At 45.0% G+C, this 22,345-nt stretch overlaps 2 protein-coding genes across 2 annotated transcripts; one reads left to right on the top strand and one right to left on the bottom strand.

Moving 5' to 3' along the window:
- Positions 1-613: 613 nt before the first annotated feature.
- Positions 614-1,820, top strand: rrs1 (ribosome biogenesis regulator 1 homolog; the record flags this gene model as incomplete). The annotated part of the gene is made up of 1 exon (XM_080515272.1): positions 614-1,820. The coding sequence occupies exon 1, from the start codon at positions 624-626 to the stop codon at positions 1,818-1,820; it is 1,197 nt and encodes a 398-aa protein (XP_080371398.1). The 5' UTR covers positions 614-623.
- Positions 1,821-12,908: 11,088 nt separating this feature from the next.
- Positions 12,909-20,951, bottom strand: mybl1 (v-myb avian myeloblastosis viral oncogene homolog-like 1; the record flags this gene model as incomplete). Its single annotated transcript, XM_080515122.1, has 16 exons — positions 12,909-13,180; positions 13,275-13,454; positions 13,533-13,640; positions 13,779-13,895; positions 13,981-14,095; positions 14,172-14,311; positions 14,393-14,785; positions 14,874-15,104; positions 15,885-15,995; positions 16,302-16,376; positions 16,461-16,650; positions 16,734-16,954; positions 17,716-17,808; positions 18,080-18,151; positions 18,319-18,418; positions 20,929-20,951. 16 exons carry the CDS (start codon positions 20,949-20,951, stop codon positions 13,055-13,057), a joined length of 2,295 nt encoding a protein of 764 aa, XP_080371248.1. The 3' UTR covers positions 12,909-13,054.
- Between the last annotated feature and the right edge of the window lie 1,394 nt (positions 20,952-22,345).

The raw sequence follows: 22,345 nt of genomic DNA, 5'->3' as shown, positions 1-22,345 counted from the left end.
AATTTAGATCCAAAACAGCTCAATCTGTGGATGACCTTTGTTACTATTGCTTCTTTTTCGTTCATATGATTTGGTTGCTGTTTTCTAAAGTAACTCTCCCATTGTTGTTATGGTCATTTCAACTTCATTTATATAGCAAAGAAAACCAAACAACCACATTCAGTTAGAATGTGTAGAACTGCGTTCATTTGTGTTGTCTTTGTTTTCTGAGTGATATTGATTTATAAAAAAAAATTTTAGGCAGCAGTGTCTTGGTTGGTAGAGAACTCAGCTCTTAATGGGAAGGTTGCTAATTCAATTCTCTAGCTCCCACTGTCCATATGTCAACGTGTCCTTGAGCAAGACAGTGAACAACAAAATGCCCCCCCCCCCTTTCTTTACATATATTTTTTTTGTTGTTGTTGCTTATTTAAACGCTGAAGAAAACTACACTTACTTCTGCTCATATATACACAGTTAATATGCTTCTTGTATCTTGTCTGGACGTTGCTATACCAAGCGAAACACTACCGCCTCCTGCAGGACACGATGAGAACTTCCGCTTTTATGTGACCCGGAAGTTATCCCAGTCTCAGTTCTTGTGTTTCTGTTGCGCACGTGCGTAGAAAGACGCATGAGCCAACATGGCCGCGTGCAGTGTGGAGGAGCTGCTGGCCAAAGCCGAGCGAGACGAGGCCGAAAAGCTGAAAAGCATCGCCGTCCAGAAGGAGCTGGACCTGGAGTTCGACACCGGAAACCTGCTCGCGTGTGACAAAAACCGCATCGAGCCGCGGGACCTGAAGGGGCAGAAGAAGCAGGACTTCTTCAGGTCGCTGGCTCGAGACAACACGCAGCTCCTCGTCAACGAGATCTGGAAACTGCCCACGGAGACGGTGGAGGGGACGATCGTGGCGAAGCTGCCCGAGCCGGCGACCCGGCTGCCCAGGGAGAAGCCTCCCCCGAAGCCCAGGCCGCCGACGAAGTGGGAAGAGTTCGCGAAGCTCAAAGGCATCCAGAAGAAGAAGAAGACCAATCTGGTGTGGGACGAGACGGCGAAGGAGTGGAAGCGGCGGTGGGGCTACAAGCGGGCTAACGACGACACCAAGGAGTGGCTGATCGAGGTGCCGGAGAACGCGGACCCCAACGAGGACCAGTTCGCCAAGCGCACCACGGCCAAGAAGGAGCGCGTGGCCCGGAACGAGTTCAACAGGCTGCGGAACGTCGCCCGGGCGCAGAAAGTCAAAGTCCCGGGGATGGGGGGCCTGACCCCCAAAGCCCAGCAGTCCAAGGACGAGCTGGGTCGGGCTGTGAGCGTGGCCAAGACCTCCACGGCCTCCATGGGCCGGTTCCAGGAGGGCCTGCCCAGGGAGAAGCCGGCCAAGAGCTCCGGCAAGAAGAGGAAGTTCGAGCCCGTCGTCGGGGACTTCTCCAGCGAGAAGCAGAGGCAGCTGGAGCTCCTGAGGGTCATGGGCACCAAGAAGCCCAAGCTGGACATCACCAAGGCGGTCAACAAGCAGATGAGGGAGGAAGACCGGGAGGAGGCCGCGGCCAAATACAAGAAGGGGCCGGGGAAGAAGGGGCGCAGGGGCAACATGCCAGGGAAGGGCAAGGGACAGGGGGGCAAGGGCAGGGCAGGTGGGAAACCTGGGGGAGGGAAGGCTGGGGGGAAACCTGGAGGAGGGAGGCCTGGGGGGAAACCTGGAGGAGGAAAACCTGGGGGGAAACCTGGAGGAGGAAAACCTGGGGGAGGGAGGCCTGGGGGGAAACCTGGAGGAGGGAGGCCTGGGGGGAAACCTGGGGGAGTGAAAGCAGGTGGAGGGAAGAAGAAAGGTAAACACTGACTGTAGAGTCCTGCCTTATAACATCTATGTGCCTCGGCTTCAAAGCTCCTGGACATTCGTGATGAAATGTGACTGTTGGGATTCATTTTGGGACTGACAACTGTGATGTTGTGACTGTATGTGTGGAGCTCAAACTGTAACATAAATGTAAACTAAAAACTTTACAAATACACTTTCCTATTGCAGCTTAAACTCAGATGGCGACTCTTCCCTTTTGTCTTATTGAACGTCTGATGCATACATTTATTGTATTTGACACATTTTTATGGAATAACTCGCCAGGATATATTTGGTTTATCGCAGATTATACAGTATATAGTGCGTGGTGTTTGTCCCACCCTGCACGAGTCAACACACTTCAATATCACTTTTTTGTCAGGATACATTTATGAATGTGTTTGGAGAAATTTTCTGTTTAGGAATTAAGTGGAATTGCTGTGTGTTCTGCTGGATCGAGCAGTTTTAAAATTGGTATGGCTGTTTTAAATTGTCAAGAAACAAAACAAGGTTATAGTTCCATGTGTCAAAAGTCAAATTATTTTATTATATTAGTATTTAGCTCATCCGCATATAGTCTGGGATTAAATTCAACTTTACGGTTGACTTGTAGGCTTTTTTGTTTGTTTGTTTAATTTGGTTCAACCACAAAGACTGTAAAGCTATTGGGACAAAAAAAATTGTTTGACTTCAACTACAATATCTACTGATATTCTTATGTTTTATGATAATATATAAAACTGTTTTTTTATGATATGCATGAAAGATATATTAGAAATTCAACCAGGCTGATTTGGAAAAAGCTGTTAAACCAAGAATTGATTAAAAAAAATCATGTTTAGTGACTAGTTAATCAGGTTTATCCCCCACATTTGAAAAGCATTAAAATGATTACAGAAAATCTTTGAAATAAATAAAAAATGCTATGAATTACCTTGTTGACATAACTGAAAATATATATATATATATATATACATGTCCATTGTGCTCTAGTTGCCTTTGTGTATATTCTCAGTGTGTCATTGATTTAATACAGTAAATATTTTAGAGGTCTACTTTTGAATTTTGTCGCTGAGTCTATTTTTCTAAAAACCCTATTCAAATGTAAAATGAATCTGAAGCCACTTCAGTATGCTGAATCAACTAATATGTCCAAATAAACAAATAAGACCTTAAATTCAATGTGTTCTGACATCAGTAGATACAAGATGCAGTTTGAACTGTTTGGTGGCACGTTTCACTTTCATTTGTATTCAGGTGGGCTGCGTCGGCCTTTCAGCCGCAGATATGATGTGATCTATATGTTTTATTAATGGACCCGACGCTTTCATATGGAACTTTGTAGTTTACGCGATTTAAAATAAATAAAAAATTGATTGATCTCTCAGTTGCAGCGTTCATCCACTTTCTCCTCCTTGGAAGTGTGCGTCCGATTGGTTTGGTAAGCAGCTTAGCTATGGTTTGGGTTATATAAAGGCTTTGCTTTTGGCCTTGGTGTCTAGACTGGAGGCATCACGTCGAATTAGGAGCAGTGAGAGGTGCAACAGATTCCTCACAATGCCAGAAGTTTGATCTTCAGTACACTGGAAAGGCAACCAAGGCCATCTTGACTTTTCTGTGATTTATCTGTGCGTTCGATTGGGATTTCGTGCTCTGTGGGGATGTTTACAGGCTCTGACAGTTTTTATTAAAAAAAGCAAAACCTAAATACCTATACGCCACAGATAATGGGATCTGTTTCATCCAGTCGGAGGTGCTTTTTTCATTTCAGGGAGTAAACAAGTGAAGGGAGCCAAGTTAATCCTTAACCCTCCTTGACAGGAGTTCAATTGTCTTTCCTGTCGACTTGGACTGCAAATAGAATACAAAGCGAAGGGCACATGTGTCCTGTTAGGGATTAACTTCATAGACCATTTTTATATGTTTCCTCGCTCTGCATAAATGCCCTTTTTTTCTTTATGGTTACAGGCTGCTCCATTGTGCGGATATGATTGTCTGGCTGAGTGATTCATATTGACGGATGCTTCCTAATCGCTTGACACGAGCTCACAGCCAAGCTCCGTCACACCGGGGCGGGGAGAGAGGGGTGGCGGCGGGATTTCAATCACCATCTGTTGATGGGTCTCCCGCCGGCCCGGCCCCAGCCCCAGCCCCATTCCTCTTTGTCCAGTCTTTGCCAGGCCACTGGGAAGTGGGACACAGTCAATAACTCTAAATCAATCAGGCTCCCCAGAAGAGGTAAAATGATAAATCCTCATCCATGTCAGAGTGAACGGCGGCACTGACCTCTAAACTTGTCATGCATGTGGCCAGATGGTCAAAATAACAATAGGCTGGCATTGAAGAAGGTTTGATCCAGCGTGATCATCTAAGAATGAGGTTGTCTTTTGATACCTTAAACATTAAAAAGCAGGTCTCTGACAAGTTATTTTAACCTTCTAATTGATGGTGGACTCAGATCTTTGCTCTGTGATGTAGGATTCTATTGTTTCCTCTTCCTTGCAAGTGTTTTCATGCTTGTGTGTTCCACCCTGGGGAGGATGTGTCGTTTCTTGCGTCCAGCTCCGGCCAGTGCTGCAGTGGATTAGTCAGCTGCATTTAGTTAAAGGTAGTGCAGAGAGGGAGAGGGGAGAGTGCAGGAGCCTCCGTCAGAGTGAAGGCATCACATCGCCGAGATGCAGCGCATCTACATGCACAGCAATGAACACTTTGAAGTCTTCACCACTGTCCTTGCCCCACAAGGTGAGTGGAATCATCTCTGCAGTGAAGCGTGGCGTAGCATGACATTATTTATGTTTGTTACTGGGGGGAGGCAAGAGGGTATATCAGTATCAGCTGATGAATAAATAATGCTGGAGATCCTCAGTTTGCTCTCCCTGGGGGGGGTCTTGTCTTTTTTTTACCGATGATGACGCATGTGCACATGCAATTATGTGTATAAACACTCATGGATATTTGCAGTTGTGACAAATGTTTAAACAAGCGGTTTGTTGTTTTCTGCTGATTCATTTTCACTGTCATTGGTTAACAGGGCGCTGTCGTTACCGAGCAGAATCCGAAAAGGCAAGTTCAAACTTCTTCTACCTCATCATTCTACAGGCAAAACTCTGTTCGTTTTGGCTTTTGTATTCTTCAGTTCGCCTCGCGTAAGAAGGAAGAAATTGCAAAACAACATTCCCCACATTGAATGTGACATTGAAGTTATGTAAACTTCCCTGCATTGTTATAATGCTCTTGAGTGTTTGAGCCCCTCTGACAAACGTGGGCCATTTTTAGGTGGAACAGATAATCGAGAGTCGACTTGGATTTAGGGTTTCTATTTCACCGCGCGCAGGTTAATCTCCAAGTCCCAACATGTAATCCTCTCCACTCTCTGAGCCTGGAGGATGTGGACACAGTCAGTCAAGTGTCAATAGTACCACAGAAGACAACACAACATAAAACCCCAGTGATAACCACAACCTGAATCAAGCGAAGCTGTTTCGTGTAACTCCTCCTCTTGTCCAGCAGATGGTAGTGGTGCACGGCTACAAGCCTCACTGGCCAGACGAGCTGGAGCTGTCTCCGGGTGACGTCATCCTGGTGCTGTCCAAGCACGAGGAGGAGAGGTGGTTTGGGAGGCTGCAGGGTGGCCAGCAGGGATACTTCCCCGCCTCATGCGTGATGGAGCTGGGCCAGGTGGGTTTTTGGGTGGCGTTCTCGCTGATGCACACCGAGCCTGCAGTTGGAGGACGCGTCAGAGTTTCTGTGTCGGATTTTCTTCCAAAACATTGTTACCAGTGGAGCCTGAGCCTGCTGCACAAAAGTCACACACAGGCTCATGTAATAAAGTATGCTCCCACAGTCCTAAAGTCGAGATCATGATATTTATGTAATAATGATATTTCTATATATATATATATATGTTAGGTTAAGTATAATAAAGGAGTTTTTACTCTGCGTAAAGCAAGATCTCAAAATAAACAAATATCAGTGCAGAACCATTATCATGAACCAAAAATAGAATTTTAGTCACCTTCTGATTAAACGTAAATATGGAAAACTGCGTTTGTGAATTTTGGAGCTTCACCAAGAAGACTTAAAAATGATAACACTTCTTCCTTTGTTGATTTTTGACATTTTTCTCAATCTTTTTCATCTCACAGGAACCATTGATGTTATAGGAAATAGAGTCGACTGACGTAATATTTGTTTAAAGTTACACAAAAAGGAAGGCCAATGTGCATCACCTCAAATCCTCATGTCGATAATGTCATATTACATTTGGCTGCTACAACATTCATAGCCACTCCTTATAAATAAATAATAACGTTATTTACAAAGGTTCTAGAAGTAAAAAAGTTATTTGTGGTTTATTAAGATATTTTGAATATGTGGTAGAATAGACTGGGGGCAGAATTGAAGTGAGCCTGCACGTTTCGGGACATTTATTTAATTATTTTTTTTAAACCAAACACTTTCTTGTCTCTACTTTTCAGGCAAGTCTGTCTTCTAAAGGCCCGAGGAGGAGTGTTTCTCTGAGGCCCTCAGCCGGGGACAATGAACCTGGCAGGTACGGAAAGTAAGTGTAAACATGAGCAATAACCTCTTCACCAACTACATGTAACACCCCCACCACCCCCAACAAGTGTTCACACCGTGGACACACACTCAGCATCCGGCAGATGTTCCTCCACACCCCCCCCCCCCCCCCCCACCTCCATCTCCAATTCCCTTCCCGATGCTCTCCGCCCAGCGCCCCTGAACAGGTGGCCTCTCTCGTCCCTCATTAGTTAACAAAGCACACTGATTGCAAAGCCCCCTACACACACACACACACACACACACACACACACACACACACATGCTTGTCAATCCCTTCTCTCAGCATCTCATTAGAGCCAAAAAACGAGTGAGAGGGAAACAAAACATTGTGATCCGTCGTCGAAAAGACTGCAAATGTGCAGTGTGACACAAACTCTGTATTTGACCATTTCAATAGCTCGTCTCTATCATTACATTATGTCCTGTTTAGTTTGTTACGCAGACAAGGCAGATTTCTGTGAGATATAAGACACGTAAGGTAAACACAGGTCTCCCTGCACAGCCCATCCTGTCTCCTCGCACAAGTATTTGGGTCATAAGGAATAAACAGGGCCTTTGTGTTTGTTATTTCCTCTTTGTCCCCCAGTGGATACGTTCCGCAGGCCCTGAAGAGGAGGAGCAAAGGAGGAGGGGGAGCCGGGCTGGACGGTCGCCAGGGTGAGCGCCAGGGCCCCTTCCCGGTGCGGAGGCCCCAGATCCCTCTGCCTCAGCCCGCGGCCTCTCAGCCTCACGCGCCGCTCCGATCCCCAAGCCTGCTCCATAGGATCTTGTCCAAGTGCCGGAAAAAGAGCGAATGCCAGGGAGCCACCAATGGGGCCTTCGAGGGCGACTAAAGAGACTTTCTGCTGTTTGGCAGCGCCGGGTTCACTCTGGTGAGACTGTGTCAGAGGAGAGGTTGGGTCTAGGCGGTGGAGCTTCGGGGGGGGGGGGGGGGGGGGGGGAGATGCAGTGACAAGTCCTGAAAATCCTGACATGAGTCTCTGCTTGTGCCATATCGGGTGCTGTTGAAATTCTTGACTTGGCTGCATTTCCAGAATGCAAGGGAGGATGTAGGGCACCCCAATTAGTGATGTCATGCCATGCAGGGCGTTTGCACATTACATGCGACGGACAGGGCGTGCTGTGACATCACCGAAGGGGGCGTGAAACTCAAGCGAACATGTCAGACAGTTTGAATGTGAGTGAGCTGAGCTGCTGTTCCTTTATGCCCAGATATTCAACATCAAACGCTTTTGGAAATGCATCATACAGACAGCGTAAAAATATGTGCTCGCAATTAGCAAAGCTTTATGTTTGAAAACATTTCTTTTTCTATAACGTTGATCCCCTCAGCCTAATGAAATATTTATCTCTTGTCTGTTTTGTCCTTTTCATCTTTCTTTAGCTCATTGGCGCATGTGTTTTATGTTATTACTATATAATATGCAAGCAATTAGTCAACAGATGATGATTAAAAAACCCAGCAAACCATTCTTGGCTGACGTCTTTTTATTGCAGTAGAAACATGCCTCAACATATTACTTAATACTTAAGCTCCTGTTCATTTTCTTTTGAACGTGTTGGGCCTCTCTCCTATTTACCAGAGCTGAAGTGAAAGAAGAAGGGGGAAAAAAAAGTCTTTCGAGCAAAAGGAAGTGTGATTGAGGCCTGCTGAAAGCCTCCACCAAAGGACCAGGGATTGTGTCAGTTGCCCCAGCAACACCAAAGCAGCTCTCAGAAGTTGCATTGGAGGCTTCTTCTTCTTCTGCGGTGCCTCCCAGCCGCGGCAGGATCGCTACATAGGCTGAAGGCGACCTCCTTCCATGGGGCACACAAACAGCAAACCCAATCCCTAACTTTGGCCTTGACCTCCGTAAGGAAATCCAGCCCTCCCTCCACCACCACCCCCGCTGTTTGATATTCACTGTTGTATAATCCTTTGTGATCAAGGCTGTAGGAGGCAGTCACTCTGGGGCCAGTGTTTGGGAGGCTTGTTTTGCACGGGAAAAGGGTGTTAATGTTACAAAAGAGAGACAGTGCCACTGGCGCTGTGAGCTAACGCCAATTCATGGGGCGAATATGCGAGTGAGCCTTCCCACTGCACTTACTCATAGAGATAATCTGCTGCTGGCGACTCGGGTTTTTATACCAGAGGAATTACCGAGCAACTTTGGAGATCAGTAACGAAGCAGCAAAAACAAAGAACTGTGCTCCACATCCTCGCCTGTTTGAGCTCATGTATTCAGAGGAATGCTCGGGGATCAGATAGGACAACACAAACTGCCGTCGCACATCAATTCCCGTTCAAATCGAGGGAAGCAATTTAATCGCGTCCGTGTCGCTGCAGAGGAAAATCCTCGTCGGATGAGAGCCTGACATTACCTCACATGCTGCTGACACACAGCAGTGGAAACAGTGACCTATATCAGGCAGAAAAGCCGGGGTCCATTTTCAACACACACACACACACGCACAACTCAGGGGCTGTGGACTCTCCCGCCTAAAAGTGTCCTGCCCCTGCTGTGCTGTGTTGGGTGTCTTTGGGAGAGGTGGAGGGGAGGGAGGAGGGGTAATGGGGTGCCTGCCAGATGACTGCTCTGTCAGCCCTATAATGGGCTGCCATCTGCTGTCTAGCATACACAAAGACAAAGCAGTGTGTGTGTGTGTGTGTGTGTGTGTGTGTGTGTGTGTGTGTGTGTGTGTGTGACAGAGAGAGAGTTGGTGCACTCACTCACGGGTGTGTTGCGGGAAGAGAGGAAGGTTTTGTCGGGCGCCTTTCAGGCTCTTAATTCATGTCTTTAATGTACAAGGTGGGCATAACAAAAACAAAGACATGCATACTTCACAGAGTCTGATTACAAGACGGGTCAATAAACATAGAAGAAGAATGAGAGAACTTGGATTAGGTCGCGCAAACTATGGCATTCCCAATAATCTCTGTATATTTGCATAAAAGGATTGAAAATATGACATTATTTCAGAGGTTAAAAAACCCCGCATGTGTGCGTTTCTGTCAATAAGTCACCGTGGCCAAAGAAGACCTCTCCTAAGTACGTACAGAAAACATAAGGTGGATGGGTTGACGCCAATCACCAATTAAGAGGCAAAAGGTCCTTGACATCTTTCAAGTCTTGGGGAGGGTCAGTCTGGAACAAAAGCCCCCTCTTGTACAAGAATGAGAGCGCAGGGAGGGCAGGTTGATTAAGTGGACGTAGCGTGCATGCGGCGCCCGCGTGTTTATGGCGCACATTGTTTGGACGCACGCGCGCCGCTGCCCGCTTTAGCATAAGGCAACTCGTCACGTTCGGAGCCTCCCTCCGTTCGGGGGGCAATTGAGTGAATGGAGCCTGTAAAAACCAACAGCCCTCCGGACAAAGGAGCCCGGGGGCATTAAGTCATGGGTGAGTGGGCCCCTTTAGGGCCAGCAGCTGACCCTGTGGAGAGGCCTCTTGTTTTGGTGGAGGGGGCTCGTGTCCCTGGACCCCAGGCCAAGTTGACAACATCCCAACATATACATGCATGCGTGACAGGGGGTGGTGGTGGTGGTGGGTGGGGGGTATGGGGGGGGGGGCTTAAAGCACTCTATCAGTTGTCAGAGACAGACTCCACCTGCTCGGCTGTCAATTCCACCTGGTGAGCAAACGACAATGAAAATTGGCGGGAGTCATACTCCACAAAAAAAGACTTAAGAGATCAGTGTTTTGGCAAGAGCTCATGAAGTAACAGCACCTGCTGTGAGCGTGTCAGGAAATGTAAACGGAGCAGCAGAAATCTTTATCAAGTGGGAGAAGCCACGCTACACACAGATTTGTGCAGGAGCAACTGGGAGAAGCAGAAAGAGGCAAAAAAACCGTAGAAGCATGAAAGTCAAAACTCCCCCAGAAGTCATGCAATAAATGCATTTATTTCCCAAGTTAAGTACAAGGTTACAAAATCAGCTGGCGGAACTTCTATGGTACCTTGGTTATGAGTTTAATTTGAAAATGCTATGCAATATAGCGCAAAGAGTTACATCTGTGATTCACGTTGTAAATGAAAGCAAAGTCCAGCATTTTGTGTGTATTGCTCATGCATAACTACAGTAGTATACGACAACTGCTAATAACCTGTATATGTACTTAATTCCCTTAAAACCTATGATGTTACGTGGTAAAGTGTTGTTAAGGTACGGCTGTCTGATCTTGGACTTTCGCAAATGGAATGTACAACAAAACACAAGTCAAAACAACAAACTCCACATGAGACACAAATATATATATATACAGATTAGACACATCTCAGCCACCAGAGTCAGATATAAATGGATGCTGGGCTACGTTCAGTCAAAGTATACTGTATTCTCCTGATTTTTTTTCCACTTGATCTCTCTGACAAGATTCCCTTCTTATTCTCACCCAAAAGGCGTAATACAGGATGATCCAGATTATAACTGAGACTCAATGTGCTAATGCTCGCCCATTTAAAGCTGCAGTGTTACTTCAGCAGATTAGAGTTTGTATCTTGGGGGTCAATAGCGTCAATGTGCCGGACTGGCGACCTGTCCAGGGGGTGTAGTCCTGCTCTCGTCGGTGACTCTGCACAGGATGAAGACGGATGGACGGAAAATACACGTCACCGTTCAGGTCGTTAACATGAAACCACCTCTTTTATCAATTGCCTTCAAAGTCACACATATGTGTATTTGATCATGTGAATAGATACGAATTTTGGATCTCGCTCCAGAGCGTTTCAGCAGGATAAAGGGAAACACTGACTGCTGCAGCGATCAAATTTTAAATATTACGCTTTTAGCAATAGTTGTGTTTTGTAATCCCCAGAGCTACTTATCTCTCAAAACACTACCCAGGTAAGTGTTTTTTCTTTACGTATGCATTTTTGCAGAACAAGAAAAAGAAAAACAAACAAAAAAAGTCAAATCAAGCAGCATGACCTTATTGTTAGCATTCATTACATAATTGGGAAAACATCCATCTTACCCTCGGACACACACAACCACACACAAATTATAGACAAGAGCTACATCATGAAAACTAAATAAATGAGTAAAAAGAAAAAGGAAAAAAAAAGTGCAATTTGTCTATGATTAGAGTTCGGAGATGGAGTTCTGCTACCTAAAAGTGTAGAACACGTTTCAGCTGGACAAAAATACAAATCTAAATGTTACAAAAAGTCACATGTAAAAACTACTCAGTGAGTATTTGCTAGATTTTGCCTGACCAGGAACAGAAATTAACATCACATTAGTGGCAGTGCATGTACTTCTAACTTGGCGCAATGGAACTGAATGGTAACCCAATCCTGATTTTAAAAGAGAAAAAGACAATATAATTCTGCAATAATTTCTCTTAAATGTTTCTTTTAGAAATAAATAAATTAGTAGACATTAAATAAATAAAAAAAAAAACCTACAGCCTCCGTACAAAAAAGTAAAATCCTTCTGAACCAAATGTTTGTTGTTGCTCACAAATCGCATGAAAAGTGTGTCAGTGTGAGCGATCGCACATGGAAACATCCGTTCCTTTTCCATTTGAGAGAACTGCTTTAGAGCGAGTGAGAGTTTTTAGGCTGTTTTCTCAGCGACGTTAAAACTTCGTGAAACTCGTGGCGTCCGATTTATATTAATATCTAAGCTTTCGAGCCGTCAGATAATAAATAAAACAAGCAGAAATAAACATTAAGGTACCCTTCAATTTTCGAGCTTCTTACACATGTACATTACAATGTAATACATTCAACTGATGTCTCCGCGGACTCGATGGCCTTGGAAAGGAGACGCCGTTTTGTAAAAAAAAAAAAAAAGAAAAAAAGAAAACAAATACCATCACAAGTTCTATCCAGTTTGCCCTTAAAAACACTGCTACATTTTCAGCAGCAAAATCAACGCAGTAGTGCAATACTGACAGCTTCTTATTTCCATCCTCAAAACTTCACCTCAGACAGATGTATCATCATCATCATCATCATCATCATCATCATCATCATCATCATCATCACAAAAACCACGCGACTGCATTCTAGAGTCTTAAGCTGTAAATCAATGGTTAACAATGAGTTCTGTGCCGAGTGTCTTGTTAAAAAAAAAACCCTCATGTGGGTTTAATGTGTCTACAAAAAAGCTAACTGGCTGCAGTTACGTGGTTTTTTTTTTTTTTTTTTTCATGTGATGGCAGCAAGTGGGATAGTCCCACGAAACAAGCTGGAGGAGATACATGATGAGTAGCGTTACAGCATAAAAGTCCTTTGTCTCACTCAAAAACAATATATTAACGATATAAAACTCGGAAGCAGCCACTGCTAGCAATACACACTATTTCTACAGCCTATTGTATGTGTGTGTCGGCTGGCTCAACATTTACCGACTGGTGCGGGATGAAACTACACGGTTTCTGTACAAAGCTGCTACAGCAGCCCAGGCTGCGTTTTTAAAATGAAATGCACCCGCGGACAAGCGGCTACCTTGGCAGTGACCGAGAAGTGTTTCGGAAACGACGACGGCGGCGGCCGTGCTTCTGTGTTGGACGTCCCCAGCAGCGCGCTCCTGAAGTTCTTAGAAGTAGAACAACATTGTTGTGTCTTCACTGGATTGTCTCTTACGGGAATCAGCACTAGGTTGTGGGGCTGTTGGGCAAGATGTGGCGCCGCACTGCCTGGCGGGTTGGGGAGGACGGCTTCTTTTAAAGCACGAGGGCTCTTGAGGTGGACCCAGACGCCGGGTAGGGATTCAGGTACTGGCGGGCCTGTTCGGTCATGATCAGCTGGTCCTCGGTCTTACCATACACCACTGCTTCCCACTCGCTCACCTGCAGAGAAGGGGATACATGCGATTCGACGTGGTGAAGGCCGTGGCGTTCATCCAGTGCTTCACTTGCAGGACACTCGACTCTCTGTACCAACCTGTGTGGTGGGGTGTCTTGGCGCTTTCTGTGAGGAGGGAGGCCGTTTCTTCAGCCGCGGGTGGACGGAAACGCCTAATGGAGACTCCTTGGCCACGGGAGGCAGAGGGCGGCTGCTCTCCTCTCGTTCGGGGATCGAGGTGTCCAGCGGAGAACTGCTCAACTGACTTTCGTCGGACACCTGCAACAAGACGTTTCGGTTCGGCGTTCCTTCCCATCAAGTCGTAGATTTAACGAGCGTGTCGTCAGCTCGACTTACCTGCGCGTCGTTGAGCTGCTCCTGGAAGAGTTGGACACTGTGACTGTCTTTGTGGCTCCAAGGGTCTAACACTAAGGACTTCCGTACTTTTCTAGCAGGTCCATCCATCTAAATATGAACGTCCAAGAGTTTTTTGGAGCATTGGATTTGCACAGAATCATTTACAGTGTATGTAAATGTAAATACTAAAAAAAATATACACATAACAGAGTGAGTAAAACTTTTAGTAATGCAAAGTTCACGTACAAGATGTTTCCACGCTTTGGAGTCATGCTGGAAGTCTGTCCTGTTGAAGATGTCTGTCCCAGTCTCCTGCTTCAGAACCTCTCGAATGTCTTCCTCGAGAAACGCCAAAGGCTGGGGCTGCGAAGCACAAACAACAGCAGTAGAATCCCCAGCAGAGACGTCCAAACGCTTCGCTGGGAGTAATAAAACTTGGCGGCCCTACCTCCATCTTGAGTGGGCCGTGCATTTTCTCCTGGGCGGCCAAAGCGTTTTTGAAGGGCGTCGGCGTCCTCGGGGTCGGAATCATGACTGTTTTGTGAAATTTTGGTGTCCTGGAACTACAAAATTATACCTTATAAACAATATCCAGCATGGGAAATCTTTTGTTTTACGTGTCTCAACTTATTTACGCACCCATCGTTTTCTTTCTGGTACTTCGGTGTAGTTTCTTTATGGAGGGGCGTGTTGAGGTGACACCTCTGACCACACACTGGAGTTGAGGTGAGAGCAGGATTTTCGAGATTCAGATGCTCCACCCCTGAAATGTTGCAGAACTTGGGGGAAACAGAAATTCCATGTTTAGTCACCGCATACAAGTGACACTGGTCTACCATCTGTACCATCAGTCTATTTACCCGTGATGGGGTGAACGGCAGTGACTTTGTAGGCGTTTTCTTAGGCGAGTTTGAGATATTTTCCAAGAAGGAGGCGCACGTCCTGTCGCACAAAGGAGACAGCTCCGCCCTTTCCCTCCTCTTCCTCCTCTCGTTGGCTGCCTGGTTCGGTCTGGACGAGTTGATGGGAGTAAGCGAGACGTTGCCTCCCAGGCCTAAAGGGGCAGCGTTCCCGTCCTGGCCCAAGACGGCGGTGGGAGTGTTGACCGTGTAGCCCATCGGATCGTAAGGTGTCCTCTCTTGAAGGAGAGTGCTGTAGCCCGCCTGGTTGTGCCGGGGAGGCGTCACTCTTTCGGACAAATCAAAACTGGCCACGTCGCTCCACGCGACAGGGTCCTGCAGAGCAAAACACATCTACAGTACATTTTTAACACGCACGGGTCATTTCGACATTCTCAGACTGAGATGCAACTGTTCCGTCTTCTTCACTCGTGTTACTCACTGAATCAATGAGTTCCATGGTCTCGGCAAACTCCGGTATGGTCTGCAGGGTGGAGAGCACAGTGCTGGCCTCGACAGCCAAGAACTTGCTGGGAGAAACGGGAAGCTGCGCGGGGGCTCCCTGCGGGCCCCTCCACGGCGTGCTCTCCGCCTGCTCCTCGACGCTGCTGCTGCTCGTGGTCAGCGCGTCATCGGACACGCTGTCGGACCAGGCTGAATATGGCTCCGCGCTCTGAGGGCGAGAAGAGCAGCGTGAGAACTCCAGCAAGATTGGGCCGTCCGACGTGATGGAGTGAGGTTGCTACGCTGCTGTGAGAAAATGCAGCTCGGGCAATGGCGTGAGTGCAAAAAATGTGGGGGAAACGCCAGGTGATAGTGCAAAAAATAGCACCTCTGACCAATAAAGCATAGAGTATCAAGTCTTTACTGCAAAGAATCGGGTGCTAAAGAGATGCATAGAATCAATATAAATGAGGGAAGAATAGGAACAGGAGAGACAGAGTTCTGGGTTACATACAGTCTGCTGGCTAAGTACTGAGGTAATGGTGTTGTGAGGTGGAGACGCCATGGATGAGAGAGTGGGTTCATGTTTGAAACTGAAGTAATGGTGGGGAGGGGTAGTGTGACTACCAAGCACAGCTTCAGGCCAGTCTGAGTGAGTAGCGAGATGGGGAAAGTAGTTACTATAGCAACACTACAGCAAATCAGGCTACAGGCACGCATACATTTACGCCATACTTTGTTTCACATGCACACTGCAAAAGGTTCACTTTTGGTCAGAAATAATGAGATTTAAATAGATTTTCATCATCATCTTTTTAAATACAGATGAAGTCACTGACATTAGCATTAGGAAATGATAGAATTGTGACGTTGTTTCTCAGATTTGGACTTGATTTCAGTATCAACAGTGTTCGATGTTACAGTGAACCTATTTGCAGCGTGTGTGAACTACAAACACGCAGGCTATACTGGCTAAGTACGCTAACACACGTTTGGAGTGTGTTCTTACACATGACACTCTGCACTGCATTTGTCGCTGGACTTCGTTCTCTGCTGACATAAGCAGCAGCTCAAGCTCCTTAATTCTTTGCTCTCTGTCAGGATCATCAAGGCAGGATGGCTGGAATAAACAAACGTTCAGGAAGAGAGAAATTTGAGAGGAAAAAAAAAGGAAAGGAAAGAGTTAGGATAGTTAAGATCATCAGGAAAACACATAAAACACCCAGGGGAGAATTGAAATGTACATTGAGTTCTATCTCATTGAGAGTTAGATGAAAACAACAAGACATCCACGTGTCCCGATTTCAAGTGCAGAGTTAGCAATCGCAAGATTAACAATAGAGAGGTGGGAAAATGAGGAATGTTGTAAAGGTTTCTCCACTTGCGTGCACAGAAATGCATTCAGAGGATCTTAATAAACACTCACTGATATGTAGCTTGAGATTTCCGGAAGACTGTCCATCATGTGGCCACTGTGAGCGTTATAGGAATACCCACCCATCTGCAACACGACAGGGCACAGTCAGCAACAAATGAAAACTCGGAAACATGTCCTACAGAGTGAAGCGGCGACTTCAGAACAAACCTGGGTGGGTCCCGGCAGGGGCAGAGGACTGTGCTGGGGCTTTGTTGGAGTTGGAGGACATGCTCTACTGTGTCGTTTCTTCACTCCAGCAGAGGCGGGGAAAGTCTTGCAGCCGTCTTGCAGGTACCCCTCGTGTTCCACTTTTCTCCTCATGGTGGAATTCCAGTGGTTCTTGATGGAGTTGTCTGTGCTGTTGGGACATCGGATTAATATTTAAATGAGCTCCATGTTGACTGTTCCTTCACTTCAATTCTCGGAGCCACGTTGCATTACCGTCCTGGAAGAAGCTTGGAGATTTCTGCCCAGCGGTTGCCAAGCCTCTTATGGGCTTCGTAGATGATTCGATCCTCCTCTTGGGTCCATGAAGACTTCTTCACCTCCGGGTTCAGGTGGTTGTGCCACCGTTCACGGCACTGCTTTCCAATCCTTCCCTGGAGGTGCTTTGCGATCACCGACCAGCGCTTGGGGCCATATTTATGCACAAGATCGATAACCTGCAACATACGATATCACAATATAAGAAATATTAACGATTGTTTCATGTTGGTAATTTCTTATCCTTTAACTGCTGCACATTCCAACAATATGGTGCAATCTTTATATCATACAAATTCAGTGGGGTTCGGCACTTAATTCAAAGTACAGCCTTGTGTTAAAAAAAAAAAAAAAGGTTCCTTCGTAAGAGAAGCCCCGGTGTTTACAGTCTGGCCTGTGGCAGCAGCAGAGCATGTTCAGTTATTTCCGTCAAGTCTGGAAAAATGCTGCGATGTCATTGTTGGCAGACCACGCTGTTACTGATAAGCTTTGTGTTTCTGTTATGACGACACATTTTCAGAGGAATGCAACATCATTTTTTTTTTTACATTCTTAAACAATACCATAACCATTCAAGGAATGCAAACGGGTATCAAAGAGCTGGGGAGGATATTAGTTCCAACACTGTACGGAAAAAAAGAAAAGGGCAGGGCGCAAAACTACAGACTTGGAAAGTCTGTGTTTTATTAGGAGTTACGTAGTGGAGAAGAGAAGCCAAGGCAAAAACTGAATTGGCGGGAAGCAAGCTTGCGCATGTGCACAATGTCGTAACAGTCAAAAGGTAAGCGATACATTTGCACATTGTGACATTTGCGTTTCTATTGCACCAGTAAGCGGCTCTCTGCTCTCCCCACGGCTTTCCCCTCGCCTCCCCCCGATCGTTTACCTAGTTTGTCATCGTTCTCTCTGTCCGTACCAGGGAGCTCCCGGCTCGTCTTACCTTCTGATCCTCCTCTTTTGTCCACGGGCCTTTCACCAGCTCGGGATTGAGCACCTTCTGCCAGCGATGCTGACACTGGCCATCTGTCCTGCCCTGTGATTGAGACACACAAAGAGCAACACCTCATTGCACGGCCATGTCACAGTTACACCTTCTTCTGACCACTCGGGAGTAAACCATCCCCTCCAGGTACTCCGCGTCATAGACGTCAGGGAAAATGTGCAATTATGGAGATTACTGAAAAGGCAGAACAATGGCTATCGGTCACAAACTGAAGAAACTGAACAACGTGGTGTGACTCAAGTCAAAGCTGCCCCTAAAAACAAACACGTGTATTATACAGACCAGAAAAGAGGATACTCACGGGGAAAAGGTTAGCAATTAGTTTCCAAGAGTCAGTTCCATGCTGCTCAACAAGCTTTTTCAGCTTGTCGTCCTTCAAGCAGGAAAGAAAGGGAAAAAAGAAAATGTAACTGAATAAAACGAAGTCTGATCCTACACTTAAATATATTCATATCTGCTTGAAGATAACATTTAATGAAGCATCAGTTTTATTCTGAAAGTTCTCAGTCCCAACCTGATATCTACATCCAATCAACTCACCTCATCTCGTGACCACTTTACTTTGCACAAAGTCTTTTTATCTTTGATCTTCTCTTTACTCTCTGGATCAGTTGAGTGCAGCTCTTCATCCTCATCACTACTAGAGGACAGTATTAGAAATGTGGAAAAGGAGTAAAAGCAAAACAAATATTAGTAATGGAGACCACATCTTTGTCAGGGGCTGTTTGTAGTAAGACCTCCAGTAATTTTAATAAACAATACTGCATGGAAGGTTCTCTCGGATACACCAATAGGAAATGTCATCGTTTTTTTCCCTCAAGCTCAATAAACAACCTAAACGACACTGTTGCAGAAATTCCCATACAAAACTGTGTCCTGAGAAATAATAAGTATTTCCTTAGGGTCAAAGAAAGTATTCCGAAATGGTTCAAAAAGTTTTACTTTATCACCGTAGATATATCATCGAACTTAGAATAGAAGATAGAGTATTTCTTTGCCAATTTTATTTCACTGTGGCATCAAGTTGAGGGAAAAAAAGAAAACTCTATGAACATAATTTATTGAATACAATTTCAGGAGGTAGTTGACCACTGTTTGATGTCACAGCATGAGCTAGTGATACAATTAAAAAAAATACTATACATGGACATAAACAAAGCACCACAATGCAGGTGACACCGGCCAAATATATTCAGGGTTTATTTGTAACACCTAAAGGTAAATGTTATTCATTGCCTATAAAAATGACAGCCCATTGAAGTCCTAGCACCTAAATAACAGATACATTTAATATAACATGTTTTACAGAATAATAAATGTTAACAAAGTCAAAGCAAATAAGTTCCATGTATAGGAACACTAATATAACTTTTACCAAACGTGACAAGAGGCTGGAATTTAATTTTGCACTCCAAGGCTTGCAGTGCTCACCAGGATGTCCCTCTGGGAAATAACGTTTTGTATTGTAGTCTGTTTAGCAGACGTTAACAAATGGCGAAGAAATTGAATTCCTAAGCAGCTCCCGGGAGTTGTTACCATACCGGAGGCCTTAAGAGTCACACACACACAAACAGACAAAATCAGTGTTTTCTTCAGGACTTGTGTGAACGGTCCCATTTAATTAGGAAACATCGAAACTTGTAGTCAGATGGTGTTGCTGCCTGATTCTTCACAGGAGGGACACAAAGTGGACTGAGCTTCGACCTGCAGCTAAACAGGAAGGAGGGGAGGGGGGGGTGAAAGGTGGCTGGAGGAGAGGAGGGATCCCACATCAAGAGGCTCTTTCACTTCTCGAGGTGCATACATGTGTGTGTGTAAGGGTGTGTGTGTGTATAGGGGATGGAGGAGGTGTGCAGAGGTGCGGTCAGTCAGGGGAATGGCAAAGCTCTAACGGTCCAATATTTAAAAAAAGCTAAAAAAAAAAAAAAAAGGGAGGGGGGGGGGCATAATTATATAAGCTTTTGGCATCATGTAGCTGAGCAGGCTCGTTATTCACCTAATAATCTTAAGCATGTCATGAATGAATCACTAAGCTGTAAGTAAAACAGTTGCCACAGTGCAAGCTATTCATAGGAATAGGCTACAGTCCAGAACATGTTTATGTTGCAATGTTAAATACATGATGTGCATTTGCCAAACCCCAAAGTGTTCTAATGGCAAGTAGCCCACCCATTCCCAGATCAAAAGAGAAGGAACGATATGTGGTAGGGAGGATACATAAGCGGTTACTTTAAGTTGTGATACTGTAAAAAAAAAACATAAACAAAGATAAACCTTGTTGTTTAAAGTTTGAGATGCCTATAATTATATGGAATAATGTGCTTACAAATGCTTCTAAGCATCAGTTCACATTTGTAATTACTTGTTTATTGTCATCAATAATTCACTGCAGATAGATTTTCTCACAGACTCCAGATAACTTGTTTTGTACAACAGTCCAAAATGTGCACACTGGAATCCGCAAGATATATATTTTTTTATTTTTAGTTCATGAATGACAGAAACTGTTTTGTATTTTATATTACTGAACAATTATTGACCTATTCAACTGAAACTTTTTTATATAATGAATGAATGTAAACATGACAGATTTAATCCCAATAAAATTAGAGATCGTACTTTTCTTGAAAAACAAATATTCATTGGTCTGTGTAGATTTTTTTTGTGTGTGTTTTTTGCATTTACTTTTTGATTTCGTTTGGCTTCTTAAAATTGTTTGTATGTTTTGATCTACTCTCATTTGCAGAGCAGACAACTGTATGGTCCAGCTGCAGCATATGCCATTCTTTTGTTTGACTGGGTTTATTATTCATAGTTTATAACTAGCCAGAAGGTTGCACAACTGCTATATGACCAAAAACCAGCCGGCCTCCAATGTAATGCAAAATATTACAAACTCTATTTTTTTCTGTCGAGATGTGCAAACGTCATATATGTAGTCTTCCATACCCATCCATACACCATACATCTCAAGTGGACAGGTGCACATACAACACATGTTATGAAATGAATGAACACACTGCTATATGCGAGTCATTTCAAGCTATGTTTACATGAAGATGCAGAGAGTTTTACTGTTGACTGAGAAAAAAAACAGATGGCTGGAGATGAACAAAACACTACGGCGTGGTTGTTACTGCTGGCACCCACCTGCGCGATTTCACGTTGTCCATGACAGCCTGTAGGACGATTGACACTTCTCGAAGGCGACCCCGGGTGTGGCAAGTTTACTAAAATCCCACATTAACGCACGTGTATCCATAGAAAGTGCTGTCCGTCGCTGCCGGTAGCATTGAGCTAGCAGTACTGAGCTAGCCAGCGAGCTAACTTATCGCACATTATTAACATTACGCTCCCTTGGTTACAAGCCATCAGCGCAGACTTCATAATCCCACGAATTAAAAAAAAAAAATTTAAAAAAAAAGGCGTCGGGATGTCTTCCCATGCGTGTGTCTTCCGATGCAGTGTTGACATATAAGAAGCGGACACTGAGCTGGTGGTACTTCTATGTTACTTTCATTTCTCTCCGTGCTTGTTTCTATGGTAATCTTTCTCTTCTTGTTTGGCGTTATGATATTTTGTCCATCCCGCCGATTCTCGCGCCCAGCCCTCTGCGCGGGCGGCCTCGCTTCTGATTGGCCAGAAACGAGGCTACTAAAAAAAAAAGGGGGGGGGGGACAGTATTCGAACCTGATAGGTCAGAAAGCTGGCGTAGCTCGAAGGTGATTGGATCAGCTTGTCTGTTGCTTCTCTCTCATTGGTCGGAGACTTGAGGAGGCGGGATTTGAGTTGGATAACTGTACTGTCAGCCTCTGGAGCAGAAAGGGTCTTTTCATCCAGGTGGTGGTGGCTCAAAGCGGGGTGCGGGGGCTTCTGGAGGCCATGTAGGGGGTGGATGCGATTCCCACCCTCATAATGTGTCCTGAAGGCGCCATGAAATCCATATTAAAAGTATAATAAATTATCTCAACCATATATTTTTCACATACTTGCACGCAATAGATATTTTTTTGTAGTTTAGACTTCAAGTAAATTAAATTTGATTTCTATAGTGCCAAATACAACACAGGGCGCTTTTACAGAGTATCTCCGTGTACCCCCCCCCCCCCCCCCCCCCCCCCCCCCCCCAAGTTCACGGATTAGCTTTGAAACAAACGTAACACTTCATTGAATTTCATAAATGCACATTATTCAATCGATGCAGCTGAATTGAACGTTGGTGAAAATGATATCGGCCTGTAATTTCCCCTTTGCTCTGACAAGCAACCTTGCGCTGTGTTTTGCTGACACCTTGCGGAGAAAACTTTGTGGTCTTGCACTCTGTTTTCATTCATACAATGTCAAATTGAATAATTATCAATGAGTGTGTATTGTTCCTCTGTTGCGTATTTTTTTCCACATCAGTTTATTTATAGAAATGTCACACCAACAACATATTTTTTCTTCTTCTAATACATCAGCGCAGCTGCAAGAAGGGGTCGAATCGGGACACATGGTCTCTTTTTTTTCTGGGGTAAGTGGCGCAATGCGTCTATTTGGACTGAGGCAATAGATGCCACTGTCAAGA

The sequence above is a fragment of the Blennius ocellaris genome (genome assembly GCF_963422515.1).
Source record: "Blennius ocellaris genome assembly, chromosome: 19".
In the NCBI taxonomy this organism is placed as follows: Eukaryota; Metazoa; Chordata; class Actinopteri; order Blenniiformes; family Blenniidae; genus Blennius; species Blennius ocellaris.
This window is presented reverse-complemented; position numbering and strand designations above follow the sequence as displayed.